Below are 27,830 nucleotides of genomic sequence, written 5' to 3'. Positions count from 1 at the left end.
CATGGCAATTTTGTCTCAAAGAGGCCTAGTTCTTTTTTTACCTTAAATTTTTACCTGTGAAACTGCCCGTTAGAGGTGCCAGTGGTCTAAAACCCACATAAAACACCATCCATGCACGCAAGTGTTATTCCTAAAACAGAAAAGGACCAATCAGCCGTGTTTAGTAAACTGTGGAGGGACTGGGCCCACACTGTCACCATGCCCCTGGACACAGGTGACTCGTGCCACCCTTCATATCCTTGTGTACCACGCGACACTGACTATACACAGGGGCACACAAGGACACAGACACACACACACTGCACTCACACAAATGTAGATGTACTCAGGCATGCGGGAACCTATTTTTGACCAGGGGTGCTGAATAACAAAAATAATGCATGTCCGACGATTTCTCCCCTCCTGGACATGTTTCGGATTTTGACTGCTAAATACGTCATTTTAGTGCGGTGTGTGGGTGAAAAGTCCTGGGCAGCCACAAATTCCAATGTTACGCGACAGCACTCCGACTCCACTGCACCCACCCTAACCCAACAGAAGCGCACTTGACATCATTAGCCTATTTCAATATAGCTAAGGAAAATTACTTTTCTGATCGTCAAAACCACACCAGAGATGTTTGGCTTTAAATATAGGGTAATAATCAGGCTGCAATGATCTTGCAAATAATTCCTGAATAGCCTAAAGTGTGTCGTCTCCACAGCAAGTATGTATCCTAATAATTTCTATCTTAGCGACTAGTGAAATTATTTCACTAGCTATAATTGATTAATTTTGCAAAACTGTACAACACAATTAAAGTTTCTTTAAGCTTATCCGTGCTTTTTTGAATGTGTAAACCACATAGAATATGTAGGCCTATATCAACCGTAGGCCTACACACTTGATCACATAGCTGAAACCACACTATGGTTCTTACAGTAACTGACTCACGTTCACGTTGATCTCTATAACTGTTCATTTTTAGTAGCCTATATTCGAACCAATCCATAACCCTTTTTTGCTATTTGACTCATCATGTTAGACAACGAATTAGTAATTATTTAAAAATATATATAATGCATTTTAAAAATCTATCTCCTGCAAGCAGAGGGTGCTACAGCACCCTCAGCACCCTCCTTCCAGCGCCCTTGGATGTCCTTGTCACCATGTGCTTTTGAAACCAAGCCATCCATTTCTTCCCCACAAAGGCGGTAAACATGATCTTTTTTTTAGCCTACATTCAAGGGAAATGAAATCAAGTTTGTCAAAATAGTACTTCTCAGTTTCCTCTTTATGCAAAATTCACATACAGTTTGTAAAGAATGATATCTTTAACAATCACAACAACCATAAAAACAATTACAAAAATACCTGATACATTTTTGTCATTTTGTCAAGAATTTCACAAAATATTCAGAAATCGTCAGAATTACAAACTGCAAGTGTTCTCATCAATTTACAATTTAAGACTTTCATACCAACACTCTCTTCCAAATTGTGTTTGTCTTCTCCAAAAAAACTAGGCCAAATTGAATGGAAATCCTGGCTTTAGACACATAGTATGTTTGTCACTTTGTGAGAGAATGAATCCAGACAAAAAAGAAAATAATCCAAATAAAGCACAAAAGCAGCAATTAATCATGTCCATCCAAATGAATATTGCTCCAGGGTCTGCAGTTACTATGATGCTAATCCAATGAACATTTCAAGGAAATATTCCAAGAAAGAATTTGATAGCACATTTCCAACGGTTACTGCAGTGTCCTCTGGTTAGGGCGATGCAACAGATTGAAACACATCTCTCACTGTTGCCTTTATATGACTTGGAAAAATACAAGCTAAAACACAACAAACAGCCAGGGAGCTTGATTATTGGTGGCCATTTCACATAAAATATTTTAAATGTCAACAGAGAGAAAACAAGTGACTAGAATCTGGGCCTGGTTAAAGATGAGAGAAAGTGGGGTCTGTTTATTAGTTTCAACAGCTAACATGCAGCTTGTTTCCTCCACAAACAAGAGAGAAGCACCAAACCTTGAGACCTGAAGATCAATCCAAGTAATCTCTAGTGGACATCCTGAGAGCTTCAGAGAACTGAGGTTTGGAGCCTTAATAAACATCTTAAATCACAACTAGCATTACTTTTAAATAGACCTACTGCACTATACTGCATTATGATCTCAAATTCACTCTGTGGAGATACTCTCCCAACAGTATTTGATGGCACACTACCCTCTGGTGGACGACTTGTTTAAAGCAACACCAGTACGCAACAATTTATTATTTTATACGACAACTTTATTTTTTAATAGACAACTGCTTTGCTATCATCTTTAAATTATTTTTGCTTAATTTTGATTTATGTGAAGGACAGATAAATGTATGAGTCATCCCCAGTTGCTATCACCTGGTGAATGACCTTGTAAAAACATGTCTATTTCAGTAAGGCAATACGGTCTAAACATTTGTGCTGTATTTTGAGTAATAATGGTTATGAAAAATTCTCTTGACGGATGGATTCTTGACTGTGAACAGACTTAAGCTGCACAAGAAGTAATCTGTGAAGTCTATAAAACATACAAATGAGAAACAAAGGAGATAACAGGAACAAATTCTGTTAAAACTTGAACAGAAGTAATAGGCCTAAGTAAAAAAAGATCTACTTACTAGCATATGTATTCTCACATTTCAACTGATCTCCCTATTTGCACTGTAAACTTAAATTATCTAATTGAATCTTTAATCTCATTTTAAAAATGAAATGAAAAACATCTATTAGATTAGATAGACAGCCCATTCTGGACAGCTGAGGCTCTAAGGAAATTAGGCCTTTTCTATTGTCTTTGGACTCTTGAAGAACTGGTGACAACAATGCCTTCAAATGAAATAAACAAATGATTTTTTGTATCCACACAAAACATCACACCTACAACAACAAAACATTGTAGGTAAGACATACCAGAATTTAAAATTAAAAACATATTCATTAAGGGGATAAAATAAAAAAATAAAATGACTAGTAAGTATAAAGAAATGTGCTTTCCAATGATTCATTTGTGATTAAAACGGTCAATCCAGTTGAAAAAAGGTGGCATAGTGCTGCATCTTTTCCCAATCTCCCTGGCATATGTGAAATCTCTGTAGACTATTTGTGTCTCTTCACAGCAATACATACGTGTGCATGTCGAATAGTGCGCCCATGCAGGGTGTAGCCATTTTGCTTCACCACTGTGATGGTGCCAGGCTCTACCCCCTCAGCTGACATGTGACACACTATCTCATGCTGGTACGGATCATATGTGCCTCCCACTGGATTCATTTTCTCCAGCCCATGTTTAGTAAAGACCTCCTGCAATCTCTCCTGCACCTGTTTCAACCCCTGTGAGTGTCTTTTGACCTCTGATTCTTCTGTCAATGCAGCCGTCTGTTTGTCGAGGAGGTCTGCTATTTCCACCAAGTCACGGCAAAAGCTCTGAATCCCTGAAATAGACATGGTAGCATGTCAATGAGAAACAATAGCACAGTAGCCTGTAATATATGGTTGGTAGGTCTCCACTCATACAAAGCTAAACATTTTTTCTTTTTTACACTAATACACTTCATTCAGCATTTGTTTCTCCGAACAAACTTATGGTGCAGGCATTAGAAAGTGTAACTAACCAAAAAGTTTTGCATCCTCAACAAACTTCTGAGTTCTTCTGCGTACATTTTCAGAATCTGCCTGGCCACGTTTAAATCTTTCCTGTAACAGTGGGATGTCAAGTGTTGGTTGGTGCACAGATGCTGTCCACAGCTCATGCCAAAACTTATTCATGAAAACTCACATTATGAAAACTTGCAGGGTCTTAGACAGCATACAAAAGCCACATAGGCTACTCTCCTGGTGTGTCAGGCCCTACCGTGAGGTCCCGAACTTGTTCTTCTAGTTTGCTCGCCCTCATCTCCACAGTTCTGACATGGGTGACAGAATGGCTCTCATCTTCATTAGTATCATCACCATGGAAGTTATCCCCTGTATTATGCTGCTCGGCTGCAGTGTTAAGGAGACAAGCTGAGAACCTGTGACAAAAAGAGAAGGTTTTTAAGAACTGTAGCCTAGGCCCTATACAGTAGGCCTATATAGCCTGACCAGCTAATGCTGTTGGAGCAGGCCTTCGCTTCGCTTTCCCATAGAACTAGGCCCTACTTTCCTCGCATAATCAGCGTGGTACGTCCCCAAGTGGTAGGAAAACAGTCGAATTTCACCATGAAGTTCTGTGACTAGCCAGGACGCTGATTGCTACCAATCTGACTCAAGACAGCAAGTTACGCCACGTTTCGGCTATGCTGCTGCGACTTGGTAAAACTAATGCACTTTCGGTTTAAGGAACCTGAGGAACGTAACTAGCTTAACATTTTAAACGGCCGAAAGTGTCACAGAAATGAATAAGAGAACACCATCTTTAAAGAACGAAAGTAATATTGGCTGTCACATAGCCTAGTTAGTTGCCAGCTTCATGGTTTACTCTATACTATAGTTACCGGCAAAAATGAAATAGTTCTGAAATATTAACACTGTCCATAGCCTTAACAACACGTCATATGAAACATGTTCTTATACACGTTTAAAACACATTAGCCTACCTGTTATTGTTCAGTATAAATGGATGCAATCTTAAAGAACCGCAAAGACATTTACTCGTAAATAACAGACTACGTATGGCCAATGCCATCTCTGTTCAGCGCCTCCATCAACAACTCCAATATTGTCACGCTCCCTCACGCTGTGTAGCCTAGTTTGAGGCTAGAGGGCGCTGAAGCTTCCGCATAGCCTAAAGTTCTCTGATGAATTCAAAGCGGCCCTATAACACATGCACTATTTCTACAAGTGCACACAGCAGAAGACAAATATCAAGTTGCAGTAGCTTACATAGTGTATTGGGATTAATAAGAAGTGTGTCACACTTCATTGGGACTTTGGTGTACCCAGTCAAGGCCTTCTTGCCATATTTACTTGTTCTTTTTTCACCCCAATGGGCCCATGAAAAGTAAGACTATCCTACCATCTCCTTTGTTTGACTACCCAGAAATCAGCATCTTGTGACAGGAGGTCAGCAACCTTGTTAGCAATGATAGGAACTTTTCTGCCTGACAGAGAAAGCAATTCAGGAGATTCTCCAAATCCAAGTAGGTAACTAAATTTACAGGATTTATCAGATAATAATCAAATATATTTGACATTAAGTGGCATATTTGTTTCTCTGTTTCTATAATTGTAGTTTAAGTTTTAAAGGATACCTTACTGCAGCATACGTGCAACATTGTTTGACACACAGTCATCTAACCAATCAACAGCCACCATCCCCAAATGGCTAAGGCTGGACCATAGATGGGCTTTCTGAGGACTACATGCTACACATGGCTTCAAAAGCATGCTCGGAATTGCTGAAGGGCAGCTGCAAAAGACAATCCGGCTGTGCTGTGAGATGTACTGTAGCTGCAAAAAGTACATAGAACTTTGCAGCTGCAATTGTAGGCCTACAAAATGAATTCCTATAACAAATGTGTGTTTTTTTTAATATAATTTCTCTATGCACTATACCACTATACTATACCACTACATTTCAAACTTACAATTGCCTTATAAAACTCCCTTTCACACATTGTTCAATTTCATTTGATATGATTATACCATTGTGTTTTTAAATAGAATAAATCTTATAAACAAACAGTACATTACATTACATTTGGTGTGTAGAAATCAGGGGGATATTCTAACAATGACATGTAACTATTCAAATAGTCAAAGGGGTCAGGTAATCTCAGTTTTAATCTTTAGGACCCAATCAGACACCCCAAAAATATGGTAGTTTTTTAACCCTGTCCCCAAAATGCTGCTAAGCTACCTATTTTGTTTTACTCCCGTAAAGGGCCTAGACTAGGACTCTATGTAAGAGTGGTTTTTTTATGTTACGGTTTATATTGGCTGCAGTATCACATAGCAAATGACTGCACAGTTTTTACTAAACACAGAATAGAGGCAAAAGAACTGTTATAATAAAGAGACTTTTATTCACAGGTACAAATCAATAAATAGAATTGGTCAAGTTCAAGCACTGACAGAAACAATGTAAGTAAGTGTGAGTTCAACAGTAGGCTAAAGAATAGACTTGCTTTCATTATTTATTTTTTTACATTGAACCTGTAAACTAACATAAGGTCCTATTTATACAACTGACATTGTGAGAGACAGTGCAGTAACTGTCAGGTTTGGAGGGAATATCAGCGGTTCTGCTGCTGAACTATAGCAAACCATACAAATTGTATTGTTTGCCGTTGGTCTGTATTATCCCGCCTAAGGATCCATTTTTATGAAATTTCAAAATGACATAATTCTTTCTAACCACACACTTACATAATTACAAAAGAGTTGAAAACATTGCACTGTACACATTTACCAGTAAAGAAAATCAGTAATAAACCTGGTAAAATGCAGTCAAATGCAGACTGTAGGTATCTTGTGGTCTTAAAAAAAGTACTTTTTGCCTAAAACATTCCTTTCCCTTTTACTATCCGTCACATACATTGCCTTATTCAACTAAGCTCTGTCTATGTCTCTCTCTTTCTCTCTCTCTCTCTCTCTCTCTCTCTCACACACACACACACCACACATACATCAACACATACAGCACCATCAAAACTCCCTGGACATAGTAGGCATAGTCCAATGGTGTGTCAAACAACTCTGGAAATTCACAGACAATCGATTCTTCACTCATCCACTGGCAGTAGAATCTTCAGGTGAAAAGTGAACATGGTGTAGAAGGGCAAAACGGTGTGAACAAAAAAGCAAAATATTCTTTATCTCCATTTTCCTCATTTTCACACGTGCACAAACACACACACAGACACACACACACACACACACACACCACACACACACACACACACACACACACACACACACACACACACACACACACACACACACACACACACACACACACACACACACACAGTCATAGCCATAATTTCCCCCAGCACACAGACATAATCACATGACAGCCATGTCCTCCAGTCCAGTCACCATATTGCTGGAACAGTGCTTATGAAGTTCCTTTCTTGGACTCCCACTCCTGTGGATGAACACATAATGAATGCCAGTTATAGAAAAAAACACAACATTAAAAGAAGTAGAATTATGTTAAGACAATGGATCTAATTTGAATGAAGGGCAAAGTGCAAGGTCCAAACTCCAGCTGAAGCTAATTTAATAGCTAGGCAAAAATCTATTTGCTAAACACCATGAGCAACACCTTATGCACCTTATAACCGTTTCATGGGGCCTTCTTTCACGTTTAAACATGGCAGGTACTGTACATTGTGGAAAATGTGTCACTTATTGGGTCTTACTTTTGCTTTTTGTATCACATTTCCTCGGCTTGATGCGTAGATCGAGGGAGGCCTCTTTTTCATCTCAGATGCACTATTCACTGGTACAGATGATTCACTGTACACATTTCCCACATGATTTTTCAGGAGCTAAGGAACACAAAGGAAACAAAAAATGTACAATCAATTATGTAAGTATAGAAGTGGAAAGAAGCACCAGTAAACCAGTACAGGCACAATGAGACCGCGTCGGCTGATGTAGAGTACCTTACAACTGGGCTTGCCCTCTGTGGGTCCTCCTAGCATGCCCCCAGCCAGAGACTTCTTTAGGTTCTCCTTCACCTCTGTTAACCGCAGCTCAAGGTCAACTCTCTCGCTCTCCTTCCCTCTACAGCTTTCCTCCACCTTAGCCATGCGCTGCTCAAGGACCTTCTGATGCTTAACTGTGGAAAGAAGCAAGCACAGACACACAATCATGCCGTAATATGAAATACAGTGATGTTTTCATTAGAATTGGTGGTAAAGGTCTACTCTAAACAAACAAATTATGAAATATTACATTTTTTTCCATCTTCTGTTCTATCTATTCTGTTCATCTCTCTAACCTGTTGCATTTTTCAGTTCTTCTTTGATGTTCCTCTTCTCTTTGCGTAGTGAGACCAAGGTGTGCCTGATCGCTTCTTTCTGTTTCTCGAGCTCCTCTTTCTCATTCAGGTATCTACGCGCATCCTCCTCCGCTCTTGTCTTCCCGTACTTCCCATATTGGTTCACAGCTTGAAATAAGACCCAGTCATCTCGTCATTATAATAAATATCAAATAAAATATATTAAATAGATATATTAAATATAATAAAATAATTCTATATATTAAATGCTTCACTGTTTACCACAGTTAAAACAATTTTCATTCCCACCTGCATGTAAGCACTTACAAGATCCGTGACGTTTGACGGTGACCTGGGATTCCACCTTGGGAGCATCGTTGCTGGAGAAGGACGAGTGACGTTTGACCTGGGAGCCTGGCCTGGGTTTGGCCTCCTCCTGCAGCTAAGGCCAGCACAGAATGAGAGAGGGAATGGAAGAAGAGAGGGAGAGGAAAGTCAGAGAAGAAGAAGAAGTAGAAGAAGAAGAAGCAGGATGAGGAGTAGGAGGAGGAGGAGAAGAAGGAGGAAGAAGAAAAGAAGCAGAAGATGATGAAGATGAAGAAGAAGAAAAAGAAGGAGTGGGATGTGGGCAAGACACAAGGGATCATGAGAGAGACAGAGTGTGCAGGCAGAGAGGGGAGGGGAAAGAAAATAAGAGGTTTGAGGGTTATGTAGAGGAGAGGAGAGGCGTTAAGTATGATTATGGGTGTAGAGGGTGAAGGCAAAGGCAAGATCACACCCTTGATATCCATCTTTATGACTGGAGGGAAAAAAGGCCCTCTTTGCAGTGTTGCTGTCTTATTAGGAGTGGCTGTCTAGGAGTGTTGGTGCTGTCTACACAGTCAGGCGTAATAGATAACAGATTAACTAGGAGATCTCTATTCTTCCTACACAGTACAGTTGGAAAAGATCAGCATTGTTCAACAATAAGAAAAACTTCAGAGTCCAGCCCTTCAGGGCTCTCATTACTCCTACACATCACCATGAGGGAGACATTTATAACAAAGCTCTCAATTTCTCCTTCCATTGGCTATATACATCAGCCAAGGAAGACTGAGTGTATTGGTAGTTTGGGGGAATCCCTATTCAGAAAGGAATATATAATGATAGTTTTTACGGTTTTTGGAATGTGTTTTTAATACTTTGTTAGATCTGTGTAGATCTGAAGTCTTTATGGTGCTTCTTTAAACATAGCATAAAACTACCTGTGAAGAATAATGATCAGTTATCACTGCAAAATTATGTGTATCCTGATGTGCATTACTTTCTTTAACCTGAGTCGTTTACTCTGCATGTGGGCTTACTCTGTGATGTGACACATAAGAAGGAGTGATCTATCTTTAGCCAGTTTTGTGACATCTATGCAAATTTCAATCCCCCATGACTTCCACTGTATTTGCATTTGCATTCCAAAAACTCTACTCTGGGTCATCACATCTTCTCTACAGTGTGTTTGGTTACACTTTACTTGACTGGTGAGTTCATAACACATTCATAGCAGCTGTCATAAACTGCACATAAAGCATTCATGACTGTTTTTTATGAGACATGACTCAACATTCATACCAAACCTTTCATGAATGTGGAAGACAGAACGATGACAACTTGTCAAAATAGTCCAATATCGTATTTGTGTAACATGGATACCATTCATTTAATTTCTCCAGTAAATATTTAATGAATATCTTATGAAGTCTACATCAAATGTCACTTTACTATACAAGTTGTGAAGTATTCGTAATCACTGAGTTTAACACTAGGAGGTAAACTAGCCTACATTCAGCTGACCCGTATTTGTGTAACCTGGAACGGTTGGACATTGCCAGTAGCAAAAGATGAGAAATAATCTGCAAAGGTTATATCATAAAACAAATACATTTGGGGATCAATAAAGTATCTATCTATCTATCTTGATTCCATAGATGTAGCCATTAAAAACATAAAGAACTACAGCTAGCCTCACAACATTTGAACAGACCTTAAACATTGATTGTAACATTGTAACAACTCCTTTTGAATGTAAAGACCCAAAGATATCTTTGGTTATTTCTGAAGCAAGACACTTACAAGCACACTCTCATATGGCACCTCATCATAGGTTCTTGAGTCAGATGAAGCACTGCTGGATGATGTTGCCCACCTGAACACACACAAAAAAACATTAAAGCCAAAGTAAATGTAATAAATGAATTATTATTTAATGCAGTTAATACAAACATTGATATACTATTGAAGATGAACTATTTAGCAATGAGTTGAATTAGATATTTAGAGATGTGGTTTGGCATGAAGTATACTTTGTTCGATAAAAAATATATCTGGGTTAGCCTTGAAGTTTCAAGAGAAACACTGACAAATGTTGGTGATTTGTGCTTTGTGAGTTTCCCTAGTGGAAAGTTTTCCAGATAATGTTGCTGTTGCACTCAACCCTCCTCACTATAAAGTAATGCTGATGTGTGGGACTTTCATTCTTCTAAAGGTGAAACCATGAGCTTCCAAACTGGAAGTACTGCAAATCAGATCAATCAAATCCCTTCACCTTGATTTTTGAAGTTAGGATATTATATTCTAACAAAAAAACAAAGATTAACAATCAAACCTCTCTGATTTTGTCTGATTCGCTAAAAGGTCCCTCCCTCAAAAGACTTTCAGTGGGGTTAAAATGTGGTGACTGATAACTGGTAACTCTATGACATTCCAAGTCTGACACCCGAGCTTATCTTTGTTTGACTTGGATGTATGCTTAGGACCATTGTCTTGCAGGAAAGCCCATTTATGACAGCGTTTGAGTGTACATACAGTAGGCATTGCATTCTGTTCCACAATGGCCTGGTATGTAACAGAGTCAACAATGCCAGCCACCAGTCAAGATGGCTAGATCCCACAGCAGTAAAGCACCTCCCAAAATCACAGACCCATTAGAAAATGTATATGCATACTGTATATCAATCCACAACTACATGTACTATTAAAAGCAGAAGGTGGTTTCTCGCAAGTATATTCTCATGTACTATGAGAGGTCATTCTGAGCCCCCATCTCCTGCTTTATACTCCAGAAAAGCCTCATTATTTTTAACATCACTGCCCATTAAAGGTCCTGAAAATGATCTGCTTGAAAGTGGTCCAAAAATTCAAGCTGGATAGTTTTTGTGAATTCATGAATTCACTCATGACGTGCAAGTGGTTGAGTAAGCTGTCCATGTTGGTTACTCACAGGAAGGAATGTCGAGCGGCATCCTGGATGTTGCTGATGGTCTCCACGTCCACGTAGTCATAGTGCAAGGCCTCGGGGGTGATGGCACCTCCTGTCTCTGCCAATAGCAGGCCCAGCCAGCGTCCCAGCTCTTCAGAACAGCTTGCCTGACACACACACACACACACACACACACACACACACACACCCAGGGTACATTAAGGGAGGAGTTAGGATGATTCAAAGGCCCAAGCACTGACATGGGGGCCTCACAGACCATAATGACCTTTATTATTATGGGGGGATTCAATGAATCCACTCACCTCTAAAGCAGCTACTTCATTGCTGTTTTTGAGAATTCGGAAGGCGAAAGGGTGTTTGGGGCCCAGTCCAGGGACAATTTCGGCCCCCTGGAGGGCCAGAGAGTTGACGTGGGCATGCAGGTCCCCTCGGTCCTTGTAGAGGAACAGGGTGCCTCCCCTCACACAACACCAGCGCTCCCTCCAGCTCTGGTTCACCAGCACATTCAAATGACCTGAATGCAGAAAAAACAGGATGTGAGCATGGGTGTGTGAGACACTGACACTGTGTGAGGCAAACAGAAGCTGTGTTCAAAATGTTCACTATTTCACTATATTGTGTACTATGTGAATACTCTCTCCATAATTATGCTGTAATGTCCTGGCTAAATCCTCGACCTGGCTCATTCCATCTGGCACCTAATAATGTCCCTAGTGTAACTGGCTGATTAATTCCTTCACTCTCCACCTCAAGCTGGTGTGTGGTGGTCGTTCTGGGACAAAATAGTTGCATGAATCTCTGAGGTGGTGGGTGCTACACATTGATGGTCATTGTAGTGAGAGTCTCCCTATTTGCTGTATAACATTCTAGGTACTTGGACAAGTGCTATATGAATGTAACATGTTGTACGGGTGGAGTAAGATGGCGGTGGGGGTTCCTACCGCAGCGTGGGTCAGAGAGGGAGGCTGTGTGAGGGTCTCCGGGCAGAGGGGGCTTCTTCTTGGAGAAACTGATGATGCGGTTGATTTTCTTGCCGGCAGCACGGCTCATGGAACCTGTCAGCTCCGAGAGGGCGCCCTTCTTCGCTTTTCCTGTAGAGGGAAATCACAGAGAGCATTACAGTTATGAGGGCAACACTACTTAGGGTCACACTTTACTTTGAGGGACTCCTATAAGCAATTTATGGTTATGGTTAGGGATTGGGTTTGGTTAAAATGACTATCAGCAATTAACAAACACTATAATCATTTTAAAGACTGAACAGATTTCAATCTGTAAAGCTTCTGTAGCCAGACTATCCAAGTAAAATGTCACCTGCAGTCAAGTGCTGATAAAATCTAAAACTGCCAAGATGTCTGACAAACCACAAAATACTTTTTTTGTTTTCTTTCACTGATTTCTTTGCTTAAGGGGGTCATTCCTTGGGCAATGTGTGTTTGTGCGATACACCTGAGAGCAAATAAAAGACACAGGAAAAGGGCTCTAAGCAGATACATCCTTCCTGACCACATCCTGCCTTTGTCTGGAAATGACATCATGCCACCTAAACAACGAGGAAGGCTGCACCTGGTGAGTAGGAAAATGGCCTCACTTTTTCACTTCAAAGTTTCACCCTTAAAAGTGCTCAGCTTTTTTGTGAAAAATTAGTCAACCCTGGATCCTCACCCTGCTCCAAGCTGTCCCGTCCATGGCTGGAGGATAATGTGTTGTCTCCATTTGCTATACTATCAGAGTCTGAGGTATGTTTGTCTGCTAAAAACATCTGAAGGAAGAATAAGTACACATATTAAAATAGTTTAGGATTTAAGTCAAAAAGAGATATTGTGGTGATATGGACAGAGGCTGCCATTCCAGCTTCAGAAAGTAAATGTTCACATATTAAACACCACATATTTGTTCCAACCTTTTACACAAAAACTCTGTTTTGGACACTGAAAAACGGATATATTAAAAAACCCTGGTCAAAGTGGAGATTTTCGAAAACTTGTCGAATGGATTGTGATGATTGTAACATTTACTTTCTGAAGCCAGGCTTGTCAAAGTCTGCATATGGGTTTAGTGGGTCTCATTGGAGCCATTATACTTACTTTCTCTACATCTATTTTCCTTTGGATCATTGGAGAGGAGGAGCCCTCGAGAGTGTCTGTACTAATAGACTTACTGCTAATTTCCCGGACCACCTGCTCAGAAATAAACAGAAACCCTCAACAACATCAGTGATCCAAAGGAGCTTCTCTGCCCCAGATATCCCTTCATGCTTTCTAATACTCAAACCATAATGGATCTCTATAATGCAGATTCATTTACCCAAACACAAAAATGTACGACTGAAATGTTATGTATTCTTTGCTCTGTTATTGAAATCGCCTGTGTGTGTGTTATTAAAGAATGTAGGGAGAAACTTGGCTATGCTACCTTGAGCCACCTTTCCGCTTGCTCCTTGTTCTGGACTGCTAGGACGAGAGCCTCTGCCCCTGGTAGTGAAAAACGAAGCTCATGCTTCTTGCGCCGTCCATCTTTTGGGACATAAATGACCTGACACAGATTGAGGGGCAGGTCAAACTGTGGCGTGCAATCTTTGGGGCTTTTGTAACACTGTGGAAAAAAAAGAAACCATTATTACTTCCATATGCAACAGTTTGAGAAATATAAACAAAAACAGAAAAAAAAACGTTTATGATCTCAAAATCACAAGGGCAATACAACATCTCCCTTGCTTGCCTTACCTGTAGTCTATTTTCACGGATGACGGTTAACTGCTTCGCCCACTGGCCAAAGCGTTTTTTCCGCAGCAGGAAGTCAGCGATGCGGCAGTCCTTGACCGGACCCACAGGACTCTCCTCTGAGGGCCACCGGCGTGTCCGCCCCTGGCCCTTGGCCTCGTCGTCCTCCTCATCATAGGACTCGTAGGAGCTGCTCAGTGCGTCTGAATCATTATCTAAAGGACATGCAATGAACATTACCATCTCATCTCATGTTTGACACCAATGAAAAAACAAAGGAGGCCTGCCACACAATGGTTTGCTCACAGGAGTTCTTGCGAGGGCCATTCATGCGAGTAGTTGGGTAGTTGTCATCAGCGTCCTCGTAATATGCATCCTCAATGGAATTTGGTGGGCTGGAGTTTCCTGGTTAAAAGTAGACAGACACTGTGAGCAGTTCATCTTCAACTAAAATTATAGGTGACTAATATACAGCAACTATTGTCAGCGACAGTGTGTGATTATTGTCTTGTCTCTTTGAAAAATTATTCACATGGTTTTAACATTGATTTATATTTATCGGATTTAACATGACAGACTGTCCCAGCCCATTTCAGGAATGATGAAAAATCCAACTACACCTATTTTTTGTTGAATTCACATTTCTTTACATACTCATCTAGTGCATTAGCTTGCGATTAGACACTCTCAACACAGACTAGGGGCCTGAGATACTGTGCAAACATGACAGGAACAGAGGGAGGGGGCGGGCAGGCAGGGATGGATGGATGAACGGATGCTCACTGCGAGTGGTGATATACTGGGGAGACTTGCCAGGGTCCAGGGGTACCGCCTCTTCATAGTAGTCTTCAGGGGGAGGCGTGGTTGGGAGTGGGGGTGGGGGTGGGGTATCTGTTGGACTCTGGAGTGGAAAAATAGAGAGAATAACTCAAGAAAGGAAAGGACAGGCCCCAGCCATGGCGCAACTGGCTGGGGCACCTGCATCGTATGCCGGCAACCCGGGTTCGATTCCCGCCCCGTGGTCCTTTCCGGATCCCACCCTGACTCTTTCTCCCACTCACTTCCTGTCATTCTCCACTATCCTGTCAATTAAAGGCATAAAAGCCCCCCCCCCCCAAAAAAGAAAGAAAGCAAAAGACAAAAATATCACTACAGCTGGTATAAAGTATTTTGCACAGAATACAGTAAATGAAAAATGACCAAAATCAGCACCTTTATTTAGAGAGCTGCCTATGACTTTGACTGTGATTGATGTTGGAATGATCATCTGATCGTCTAATCCTCAACAATAGAAATAGATACTCTTGAAAGGGCGTATATCTTACAGATTTGGAGGGGGGTTCCTTGGAGGAGGTATCTTCTGCTTGATCTTTTAATTCCTCGGGAGAGTCTCTCAAATCCTGCAGGTCACAATCTGGTGACAAGAGTATATGAGGTCACTCACAGTTCACTGCTACAGGAGAAAACTGATATCACTTTGGCTTTTTACTATGCAGTCACTGACAAAACAGGTTATACAACTAAGTAGTGCAGAAAGTACTAAGGTTACAGTAAGTTACAACTATGACAACAAGGTAAATCAATGGTCTTAAACATAAACAACTTACCAAACTCTTCAAACAGGGATTCCACAAAACTGGTACCATTTCCATATAGGGAGGTGTTCATGTATATAAAGTCCGTTCCATTCACTACATAGTACAGAATACGTAACACATATGAGACATCTGCTCCAGAAACAAACTTTCCACTATTTCAAAAATCGTTGCTAATGTTCTACCGGTAATCTACCATTGTATGAGGAGGCATTTGGATTAAATGTTATAAACAAAAAGGGGAATGATTTACTAATAAACAACATGTAACATGTAAACTGCGGTGTCTCAAGAGTTTAGGGATCGTAGGAGTGGAATAGGGATAGTCTGGTTGTGTGTCTCTGTGTGTGTGTGTGTGTGTGGGGGGGGGGGGGGTCTCTGTGCAGGGGGGGCTGACTGACCCGGCGGCTGCAGCTGCTTCAGTAGGTTCCTGACCACAGTCATCTTCTCTGTTGTGGCCGAGCTTACACTCTCGTGGTCCAGCAACTTCAGCAGGACGTTCAGCTCCGTCACAAAATGCTCCATCGCTGAATGGATCAGAGGGGTCAAAGGTCAATGACAACCACCACAACTTTGAAAAACAACGACGTCTTCACGTCACAATTACTAACAGAGACACTGCTCTGACCAGCATTGAGGGGAAGAGTCAAGTCAAATTATAAGTACACATAAGTATAATTACATTTAAAAGCAGCAGATGCTGCCACCGAATCATGCAACATCTGTCTGTTTCCAATAAGATTATATTTAGAATATCAAAGACTACTAATTAGAGCTTGTAAGCAGTGCAGCAAGAGGGGCAATCCTGAGAAAAACAGGAGTGGAAAACATGCTGGCGTTGGCGTTGACATGGTGCAGTTGTGCTAATGTGACACTACCATGGCTAAGAGGGAGAGCCTTCAGCTGTTGCTTTTAATGCTTGACATCTGGATAACTTGGCGGACTGTGGGGAGAAACCTGGCCAAAATATCTAATGGGAGGTCCTGATGGCTTAATGCAATAAACAGGCAGCGATAGGGCTATGACCTGAATTGATTTCATATGATAGTCTCTAATGAATAGCCCTGCAATGAAGAACTATGCATGGGCAACAATGGCAACACTGTTGTTTCAACAAAAACAGGACAAAAAACTTCTTAAGGTTACATTTTTGGATTGCCAAATGCCAAGGAGTCCAAAGTAAGTTTAATTTAAAGTATTTTAGCCAAAGTTGTTGGTTAAGTGGTTATTGCCAAGCACTTCTTTGTCATGTTTTAGAGCCATGTTATCTTAAATGTAGGATCGGTTTTCTACTTAGCTACTTCACTCTTTATTCATTAAAAATAAAAAAATTATCTTTCACTTTATTTTGACTTCTAGAATCCAACACCACATGGTAATGAGAATGTTTCAATGAAGGGGATATCAGAGCTGGATTATGGATTACACATATGCAAACAAATAAATGCTACTGTCAACACTCACCTAAGGCTTTAAAGCATGACGGGATTTAAGTGTGAAAGAATTTATCCAAACACGCCTAAGCATACTATGAAGTGCGCACATCCAAAAATGTTTCAGCAGGTGCCAAATCAAAAAGGGCATACAAGTGAAAAAGTGAAAAAGACTTGCACACTGCCTTTGAACGACTCAACTTTTAATAGAAAAAACACGCCTAAACCATGGGGCCCAAATACACAAAACAGATATGCTACAAATTAATCACAAATTTAAAAACATGAACTGATAATCCCATGGTTTCACTAAAATATATGACACTAACTTCAATTTGTGCAACAATGCCAAACTATATCATGGCACCCAAGAACACTATCAATACTGATACAGCTCACAATGCCACATCTGTTTCAGAGAAGCTCTGCACGTGTCCCTCCTGTTTGCTGGTTAAATGTTGGCTTGGGCCTCTCTTATCTGTCAGGAGATACTCCAGCAGAACTGGGAAGACAGGATCTCATAATCTGTCTTTTCACTGCACTGCATGTTATGTGAAGGGGTGCTACAAACTAGATTCTAGAATTTGTTGATGCCTCACACCGCACCCAAACCCCTGGGATAAGGCTGAGAAAACATGCACACACATGAACACACACACACACACACACACACACACACACACACACACACACACACAAACACACACATTTCAGTCACTGCTTGGGTAGAATTCTCAAGGCTATCCACCTCTCGGTCTGATAGGCTTGTGACTGTGGGACCCTTAATTACTGCAGTATGTGTCTGTTTCTTTTGGTTGGGTGACTGTTGATCTTATCTCTCCACACCAGAACAAAACGCCTACAGGTTAACATGCTTTATTTCTCTTCAAAACCAGACCCCCACCACTCTAAAAACAAAGGTCGTACACTTCAAAGGGCCACCCTGGACTGAGCTATGGGAGCTGCCTGATCTCCCCTTTGAGAGAGAAGAACGCAAACATGTTGTGGGGGTACATTTTCATGTCACCTCAAAACCCCATTGGAATCAGTCATCTCAATGTGAGGTCTGCACAGTCAATATAACATATTGCCCAGATCCCCCCCATACATGCAATGTGCAACAGTGGCTTTAAACTCAGATACATCTTGCAAATCTCTTAAACACATATATAAACTATGACATAAACTTACAGTGTAGCAACCCCAACTTGGAATCAATAATAGCAAACTTATTATTATTATTATTATTATTATTATTGTTAATAAAATAGTTATTTAACAGATAATGGAAAGAGATTTACTGTATGTTTGGTCTACCTTAAATGTTGACCTTATGCTATTTCAGCATGGAATGTACAGTATATACAAGCTGTTTACTAGATTTATCATGCAAGTATTGTACATGACAAATGTGATTCCTTAGTAATAAGATCAACAGAAAGCAAGCAAGTCCACTCTTACCAGCCTCAGAAACCGAGGGGGAGGAGAGGACAACCATTTTCCAACCTAACACTGAAGAATAAATGATGTGGCAATCCCCCCTCCACGTCAGATACAAAGTAACTCTGCTCTTCAGTGGAATTCTTCACCACAGGTCTGCACAGGTTGTTGGCATGGATGACTGTTCATGACTGACTAACTGACTACCTCACTCTCTCCTTCACTCAAGCAGTGATATCAAGTGGGTTGTACCGACTGTGTTTACACATCTTCTCTCTCTCTCTCTCTCTCTTTCTCTCTCTCTCTCTTTCTCTCTCTCTGTCCCTGTCACTCCTCCCCCTCCGTTCCCTGTGTGTGTAGGTGTATGTGTATATAGTGTCTTCAAAGCATAATTGCAGTCTAAAGAAATAACATTTTTGACTTCCTCTGAAAATAATGAAATAATGCCACACACAGTGCAAAGCTAAGACATAACATCATGGGATAAATAATATGATGTCATTGACGGAGATCCCATCTGTCTGTTGGCTTTGGCTTGTTCCCTGCAGTTAAGGATGTCTAGGCTGGGTCCCCTTTACTGCTGAGAATGATGACCAAATACAAAGGCCTGTACAAGTGCACTTTGAATAATGAGCTAATAACACAATTACACAAAGGTGCCATTTCTAGTGTAGGTTCCCTGTTCCCCAATTCACAAGTTCTCTATCACAAAAAGAGTTCTACTTGCAAGGAAACCTAGTGTCTTAGCCTAACAAGAGGAAAGTCACTTCTCCTTATCAGCAAGTGGCTTGAATTACATATAATTTCACCAAATGGCCGCTCTTCCATACAGTAAGGCAGTTTCCATCAGTGAAGGTGTACAGTATGTGTGTGTGTGTTTGTGTGTGTGTGTGTGTGTGTGTGTGTGTGTGTGTGTTTGCGTGTGTGTGTGTGTGTGTGTGTGTGTGTGTGTGTGTGTATTAGTGAATGTGTGTATTAGTGAATGGGGCAGAAGAAGAGGAAGAGTAGACAGCGGAAGCCTCTCGAGTAGGATGTCTCTGTTGTTATAGTGGACACGGCCGCAGGTCTCTTGAGGGCTATTGTCTCTAAATGAACTCTTTGGCTCTGTGCAGGGAGTGTCCCTCTCCGTTTCCGAGTTTTCCGAGCGCTCCCGTTCCCACACAGCGCACCGCACCCGGCGCCCACTCCAAGGCCCCTGCTGGCCCACTCCAAAGAAACTGGGTCAAGTTTCAAGAGCCCGTGAAGAACAGACTGTGGTCCACTTCTGCACATGCTGGTGCCTCTCTCCTGTTTGGATTGTGTATAAACTCAGTATCCCTTCACTGTTTTTTGACACATCACCACCAAAACACTGAGTACAGGGCTATAAATTTCACTGATGGCACTAAAAATTAGGAATACTTATTGTGACCTCTGTGACATTTAAAGCTTAGATATTATTTTATGAGTCACACACTGCTGCATCAGTGTGAACAGCACATTTGCAGCCCCTAATAAGCTCTCTGGATGTTTCTCAAAAGAAAAATGCTGATAAATACATACATTTGTGTACAGACACAGATATTGACAGTGATATTTACTATATAAGTCTTCAGACGCACATTCATATAAAAATTGACTGAGAGGCAGCGGGCTTATTCTACCATGCAAAGAATCTGACAGGGGCCTAAGTCAAGGTTGGCTGATCCCTCTTGTGCACAGCCGACCTCTGTCTGGGACCAATGATGAACATGTAAAAATGGCTCAGCGATGACACAGCTGATATGAGCCTGAAGGGAATACCCTGGAAAGTTAGCCTACTGTGTAAGTGATGGGGATATATGAGCCACATCCATATGGTGAACACTTGGAATACGACACACAGGCAATGTGGCTGCTGAGAGGTTCAGTATGGTAAAGGGAAAAGAGTGAAATGCTTGATCAGGGTGTTGGTCAGCTCTACTGCTGGTCAGTTGGGAAAAATCACGTGTAAGTAACTTGCGATGGGCTTCCAAAAAGCTTTGCAGTGCAGCAACCACCATATCATTGTGCAAACTCCTCTACTGGAAACAATAGCTGTTGCCCCACCAATGAGCTAAATTGTTTGTAGTGAAGGGGCAATGTGAAGATGAACAAAATGCAATGGGAAGCACAAACATGGGCTAACTGAATAGAAAGCACACTCATATCCCCAAAGTGCTTTCAGGCACATTGGGCACTTATCGGGCATCTATTTCAGGTAGAACTGCGTGTGCGCAAGGCTTCACAACACCAACCTCGCTCCAGCAGCAAGATCACAACACATGATTGGCACAATGTGTTCACAACACACCACATGATTGGCACGATGTATTTTCATGTCGACTTTTGGCCGCGGAAGAAGCGGGATATGTGTAGACACCTGCCATATTGGCGTTACAAACTAACCCCATGCATTTCTATGGCAGATTTTTTGAGTGCTGTGTCTCCTCATTAGAAAGCCTCAGATATCCCTTAGCAATTTCTTAATATTTTTGTCGGAATTAAATATCTAAACCAGTTATTTATTTCAATACAATCACAATTCAATTCATAATATTTGAAAACAAGTACATAATGACTATTGCGACTGGTGGAGTACAGTATGTACTGACAGAGAGCCGTGATTGGTTTAAAAACCCTAAGCCACCTCCTCCAAATTTCACATTTTTGTCATTAATAAAACAGAGGTTCACTGAAAACCATGCATGACATTCAGTGGGTCTCCACATTTTCTCAAGCTTTCATTCAAAAGACCCATTCATTTAGCCAGAAATTCACCCAGACAATGTGCTATTGTACAGACACTGTCCAAATTTAGAGGATGACATCGGTCTTGAAGAAAGAGGAACAATACAACTTGACAAAATGATGAAATGCTCTCAAAAGTAACAGTGAGATACACACACACACACACACACACACACAAACACACACACACACACACACACACACACACACACACACGCACACACACACACACACAATCACACAACCCCCTGATATGGGCAGGGGATTGGAGTGCAGCTGTGCAGTCCATGGCATTGGCATTGTGGGTAAAAGGATATGTCCTGCAGCTGTGGTTTCCTGTCTGGGCTGACGACAGCAGTTTCTATCAAGCCTGTCCTTCTGCTTCCTATTCCTCCCGCTGGACTCCAAACACAAATATGCAGATATGGCCAAACAATATCCACACAAAGATGCAAACAGCCTCACACACAAAAACACACTCATTACTGGTCACTATCTATATTCTTATGGGGCAAAAAAGCCCTTCCACTAGAGACCCAGTGACTTCTCAGATTCCTAATTCAATACATTTAAATCCTTTTCCATATATTACCTCCTGTAGTGTTTTATTTCTCTATTTCTATTTTGACAGCCAGAAGTCCGGCGGCTAATGTTGCTTGCACACGATACCAATGTGTCCTTCCTGGATCACCACCCACAGCAGACACTCCCTGGAGAAGCGTATCAGCTGTTCGGTGAGGTGCCATACGGCTGGTGGCGATATCACGAGCCGCTGGGCCGGCTCATCACGCAGATCCAGTGGAGCGGTCCACCACAGAGGAGGCCTTTGTTGTGCTCCACTCAAGGTCACATGGGGGGGACATGTGTGCTGGGGTGGGGGGGGGGGGGGGGGGGGGGCATAATTTAATGTGGGCAATTTTTGGCCGTTGACAGCACGGCGGGGTAGGGTCAATTACAGAGACGTGGCATGCCGCTGCGGCGCTGGGTGGGCAGGGCAAATTTTGCCACATTTTTGGTTTGTGGATGTCAGTAACACAGGCATTGAGGGGAGCTAAGGATCCCAGGAAAACGTTCACACGGGATCAGCTGCAGGAGAACCCAAGCTGTGGGGATGATGCCACTGACGGTCACGGTCATAGACAAAACACTCTGAAGTGGCTTCCTACAAGGCAGACTCCAGCTGGGCCGAACAACGAGTCGGCCTCTTATGATGAGAGAGGCACCGATGTTGGTGTCAACCTAGTCCACTTTTGGCATCATTACATCTGAAGCGCTATTTTTGAGTGCTTCAGACTACGCCTCCCCCAGTTATGTCTCTCTTCACTGCTATTTATTTACACAAACACAACAACCGCACGACATGCATAAACAGGATGTTAAGGACAATGCAGGCCTATGGTCACCAGCTGTTATCAGAACACATCTATGATATAAAAAGAGCTTAATTCTTGACCCAGGCTCAAGTCATTCTCCTCTGCAGGCCAAAATAAGTAAAGGGATGTTGTTGTCATGTTCTCTGTACACCACATGAAGCTTAAGATAAGTTAAAGAAAGAAATGCTGTCTCATAGTTCGTCGTCTCTCTTTCTCTGTATTTTTTCTCCTCTCTGAGGAGTGCTCTGTTTGATTCTGGGCTGCAAGTCATGAGAACCAAGTCACACAGTCACGGGAATTACATTTATACATGGGAACAACCTAGAGACAACCAGGACCTGTGCTTCCCAGGGGCCCTTTAAGAGAGAGAGACAAACATTAACTAATCCAGCCAGTTTCACAGGAATGCAGGAGTCAATGATTAACCTGCGGTGGCACCAGCTGGGGTTAGAACATGAACCAATGTCCAGCCACGGAGTCCTCCAACTCTTTAAAACTCACTGGAGCGGCAAGTCTTCATGCACCCCTTATCATCCATGTCCGTCATGATTGCCATCGATGGGCGTTTGTTTGATAAGTCTTTGAAAGTCGAACGAGGCGAAGTCAAAAGGGACCAGGGCACACTTGACCCACTCTCTTGAAACGGCGGATGGCAAACTGGCCGTTGGTGTGCCGCCTGTGCCCTCCGTGACCTCTGGCTTCAATTTCCGCTCCACAACACCATGAGTCAGAGAGGGAGCCCCCGCGCCGAGACAAAACCCCCGTTTCAGCCCAACCGAGCGGCTCACATCTGTGGCCTCCCCTTGCCCCTTGATTCCTCTCCTCTGAAGAGACATGCACAAGAGCCTGCCTTGATGGCCTGCGCCTTTCCCACTGTCTTCTCCCCCTCAGAGGGAAGAACATTCCAGCGCACGAGAGAGAAAGAGAGAGACACTATCACGTCTGTGCGCTCCCACAGCCGCCATCGCATGCAGCAGAAGAGTAGCATCTTTGTCTGGCCCGGGCTGGAAGTATTTATAGAAGTGTGCCGTTCTGTGTCCACCAGGAGCTGCGGGAGAGGCCTAATCCAAACACCCGACCCGTTCAACATGTAAGAGAAAGACATCTCAGGGCAGGGCGTTATAAACAAGACAGAGACTGCAGCGTCACCCAGGCCTTTATAGGAGTTTGAAGGCACCAACAGACTTGCCTTCAGGACTATCTGTGCTGGAGGAAAAAGTCCATCTTTACTTCACAGCCCCCCTTGCCAACAGACTTTAGGCCCACATATACCTCAACACCCCTGCTTGCTGATCATCACTTCTGCAGATCTCTGTGGACATTTGTCACCCAGGTCTTTATTGGAGCTTGAAGGTGTCCTCAGGACTATCAGTGACAGGGGAAAACAACTCTTAATTAACTTCACAACACTGCCCTCACCAACAGACTTTGGGCCCCTTATTCTTCAACACCCCTACTTGCTGACCACTAATTAAGATCTCAGAGGACATATATCATTCGGTGTGTGAGAACTGGCTTTCATTAAAGCCATCTTGGGTCATACTTGGCAAGACAGGACAAAAGACACTCACAGCCAATGACTATGAACCATTGTGTGTAATTGTAGATTAGGCGATGAGTGATATACGGCCGTTCAGACTCTGCCGAGAGATTCAAATGCTAAAAACAAGAAGCAAAGACTCCACTTCCCCTTATGACTCTCCCTCTCTGATTGATGGTGATGAGTGATCTAAATACTATCTTTAGTGTGATGCATGTTAAGCCACAAAGGAGAATGCTTCCCCAACATCTATCATTGTACTTTTCTGCTGATGTGTGACATTTTAAAATTACATCTTGGGACTATTTGAAATGTAATGCCTAAGGAAGATATATGTATATTACCCATTCAATCAGTCTGTCTTTGATATATGACAGAGTACAGTGCAGGAGTGGAAGACATAAACCCTTACTCAGCACACATGTCTGTCATGCAGGTGAATGTGATACGAGTTGAATTCAGGTCATGTGTACAGTCTGACACAGTCGAAAAACTTGTAGTGAAGTGAAACTTGTAGAACTACATAGACGACCAAATCTCTGAAAAGCATGTCACTGACAGCAGTCATGGTCATTAAGTCTGTCTCGTCTGTCTGGAAGTGAACCCTAAATCTCTTCCCCAAAGTTGGCTTTGAGCTGGCATTTATCCCAATGAATGCAAAAAAAAACACACATTACACACTCATACACTGAAAACTATACCTCTATATAATGTAGTGCTTTTCTTTGTTTTAGTAAGTACAGAGTACTCAGTGTTGCATTGCACATATTGGTGTAGTTACAATGTATTGAGTATTAGGCATTGTATAGCCTACATTGCAGCCATGAAGCTGTGATACAGGTAAGTCAGGCTGAAACTATGATATAGATGATACTTTTCTTATAAAACTCTAAATTGGAATACTTCCACATCCACATTCCACAGTTCCAGTGTAACCTCAACGGCAGAGTTCCAGCATTAAAATCCATGAATAACAATACACACTATAACAATCACATAATGGGACAGAATGATTAGTGTTTAATACACTTAACTGACTGTTAGTTATTACATGTGCTTCAATACAAATGTGCACAGTAAGCTGCCTAATCTGAAATACACAAACAATGTGAGAGAGAGAGAGAGAAAGAGAACATGTGTGAGAGAGACAGAAATAGAGAGAGACAGACAGAAAGTTAGAGAGAGAGACATACAGTAGCAGAGTTGGAGGAAAATCCTGAAGGAAGTGTCACCGTGACTAAAAACAGTAACATGTCTCTCAGATGGGCTGTTTTTTCCTGGCAACCACACAACAAACACAAAGAACTCCACGTTAACTACTGCGGATATCCCGGGACGAGCAGCGAGGAAGTTTTCACCAAAGTCATAAATAGGCTCCTCAGAACACTGACCTTCAGCCTGACAGAGCATGAGTGAAGGAAGCGCAAGAGTAACACAGAGGGGAAAGGGTAGAGATAGACAGATAGATACAAACATGGAAAGAAGAGGAATGGGAAAGGGACACTGAGATAGAGGGATGCAGAAAGGAGAAAGAGAGAAAGACAGTGAGGAGAGAGGTGGTGATTATAATTAGAGGTGGGGAGCCAGTGATGAGATGGTGCGATGGAAGAGCAGACTCCAGCTGAATGCAACCTCCATCTTCGCACACACAAATCAACAGAAATGTCCCAAGCTCTGTGATATTTGGTAACAACCAAGACATCCTTGGCTATCCTTAACAACCATTTGAGTGGGAATGTCAGCTTTCCTTGTTCCAAAGCATCTCACTCCTAACACTAAAGGCTTCAAAAGCATTGCTGAATGGGGGTACAACCATTAATATGTGGCACAAATCTGTTTAGGGAATGGGTAGTTGAATGGGTAGGCTGAAAATGCAGCATCACTCAGTTAAAAATAGCAAACTGATTAATGTGTCTTAAATGGATATTTCTCCCTTGAGACATTTAACTGTGGTTTCAGAGAAGTTGCACATGTAGTGCACACTGCAGTGCAGACTAACATGAATCATCACAAATATTCCATAATATTAGTCTTAGAGTGAACACATCCTGAATCAAGGACACATCTGGTCAGACTTCCTGTTCACTGACAGATTAATTCATTTACAGATTTCACAAAAGGAGGAGCACAATATTTACTGAACAATCAAATTAAATAAAAGTCAGACCAAAAGCACAAGAAAACTAAACATCTGCCCACCCCATTCATGTTATGATAAATGAGTTATCAACAGGCAGGAATGTATATTTCTTTAGAGTTTTCCTGATGGGTCATAATTTAATTCCAGGTGCTGATTAGAAGAAAGTGTTTGTTGACAGAGCACCTACTGACCTGTTGGTATCATGAGGGAAATTAATAAAGATGTAGCCATACATTTTAGAAATATATATATATATAGTTAACATAAACAAGGCGTACAGTAAGTGGTGAAGTTCTGATTCTTTTGTGACAGTATGTTTATTATAATATTGTTAAAATACTGCTAAATATAAAAGGACGTGCTTTCATGCACTTGCATTATTCACCTAACAGTTAAAGGTTTGATTGTCAGTAGGCTATGCTCTACCCAAGAGTGAAAATGGTTTATCTTCGTCGGGAGAGAGGAGCCCCAGCATCAGTGAATCCATGACCCACTATCCAGAAGGTGTCTCAACATGCCTGTGCATAATTTCTTCGTTTATGGTTACATCTCACTAAGTGTAACCCACAATTTCAGAATGAAGGCTGGGGGTCCAATCCTCTTTTCGGGACAAGTTTGAGCAGAACGGATAAATCTCTGACGCTCAGGATGTCACAGCGGAGTTCACTTACTAGCCCACATTCCAAGCAGGCTATAGTACTCACTGACAAGCAGGCATCAAAACAAACTGTCATCTTGCACTGCACAACAGAATCAAATTCATCACAAATATCTCATATTTAACAAGCAAAATATGCTCCAAGTAATAACCCAACGTGTTACCCACCATGTGTGCAATCTCACCGTTAGGCTATTTATTGTTACAGATAATCTAGTTACTTTCTGTGAGACGGGGGTAGCCTAATGTAACGCCTAACCTTGTACGCACAGCTGACATTACGGAGATTATGAATTTTGTACCTCTGTGCAGTTGGCACTGTGATTGAGCATCTATTGCATCACACGTTGGATCTCTCGCATATATAGCCTAAAAGTTGCAATGGCGAACGGAATACGAATGTCTTCATTACGCTTAATAGAACTAAGCATTGTCACTGGCTGACAGTAGCCTGCTGACACGGGTTGAATTGGCTACTTCTAAGTTACAGTTCTGAAAAGTATCCCAGCACATCCCTTTATCCATTTAATTACACAACCCCATTTGGACATTTGAAAATAAACTCACAGTTTGAATCAACAGTGTCCATCCCGGGTATTTCAGATTTTTCTTTTAGTGGATATTATCCCAGATACGATTCCTCCTCCTCAGGACGCAGCCCCGTGCATGCATAGCCTCAGTAACATCAAAACTGAGTTGGTGGGAGAATGGGGTGGTAACGCCAAAAATACCATCCAGCTGCAAACTCACTGGGTCCTAGTGCCTGTTGCCAAACAATTTACAAATGCAGATCCATAAATGGCGTGGGCATGTAGCAGCTGAATAAGGTGTTGTATGTATGACATATTTATTTTTCATATCTCAGGGATACAGGTCTTCAAAGCCTAGGTGTACAGGAGGCTATAGACTGACTCCTACATTCCTGCATTCATTCAAAATAAAAATGCATATGAATTCATCTGAGTAAGC

General features: G+C 41.8%; 2 protein-coding genes across 4 annotated transcripts; both read right to left on the bottom strand.

Moving 5' to 3' along the window:
- Positions 1 to 1,255: 1,255 nt before the first annotated feature.
- Positions 1,256 to 4,766, bottom strand: grpel2 (GrpE-like 2, mitochondrial). Its single transcript, XM_042094058.1, has 4 exons — positions 4,606 to 4,766; positions 3,882 to 4,041; positions 3,643 to 3,724; positions 1,256 to 3,462 (listed from the first exon to the last, which is right to left on the bottom strand). Exons 1-4 carry the CDS (start codon positions 4,692 to 4,694, stop codon positions 3,128 to 3,130), a joined length of 666 nt encoding a protein of 221 aa, XP_041949992.1. The 5' UTR covers positions 4,695 to 4,766; the 3' UTR covers positions 1,256 to 3,127.
- Positions 4,767 to 6,013: 1,247 nt separating this feature from the next.
- Positions 6,014 to 27,546, bottom strand: afap1l1b (actin filament associated protein 1-like 1b). 3 transcript variants are annotated; one of them, XM_042094000.1, is made up of 19 exons: positions 27,429 to 27,546; positions 15,931 to 16,056; positions 15,542 to 15,625; positions 15,260 to 15,348; positions 14,718 to 14,835; positions 14,241 to 14,339; positions 13,938 to 14,149; positions 13,627 to 13,806; positions 13,299 to 13,391; positions 12,877 to 12,973; positions 12,153 to 12,302; positions 11,514 to 11,725; positions 11,212 to 11,357; positions 10,065 to 10,137; positions 8,268 to 8,400; positions 7,959 to 8,126; positions 7,621 to 7,796; positions 7,375 to 7,503; positions 6,014 to 7,097 (listed from the first exon to the last, which is right to left on the bottom strand). In XM_042094000.1, exons 1-19 carry the CDS (start codon positions 27,448 to 27,450, stop codon positions 7,068 to 7,070), a joined length of 2,337 nt encoding a protein of 778 aa, XP_041949934.1. In that variant the 5' UTR covers positions 27,451 to 27,546; the 3' UTR covers positions 6,014 to 7,067. The 3 variants fall into 3 exon arrangements, with proteins under 3 accessions (XP_041949934.1, XP_041949933.1, XP_041949936.1); XM_042093999.1 differs by lacking the exon at positions 27,429 to 27,546 and adding an exon at positions 18,424 to 18,649; XM_042094002.1 differs by lacking the exon at positions 27,429 to 27,546 and adding an exon at positions 18,424 to 18,649 and having other exon boundaries at positions 8,286 to 8,400.
- Between the last annotated feature and the right edge of the window lie 284 nt (positions 27,547 to 27,830).

The sequence above is a fragment of the Alosa sapidissima genome, chromosome 5, assembly GCF_018492685.1.
Source record: "Alosa sapidissima isolate fAloSap1 chromosome 5, fAloSap1.pri, whole genome shotgun sequence".
Taxonomy (NCBI): Eukaryota; Metazoa; Chordata; class Actinopteri; order Clupeiformes; family Clupeidae; genus Alosa; species Alosa sapidissima.
The sequence above is the reverse complement of the archived record's forward strand: the minus strand, read 5'-3'. Positions and strand labels throughout refer to the sequence as shown.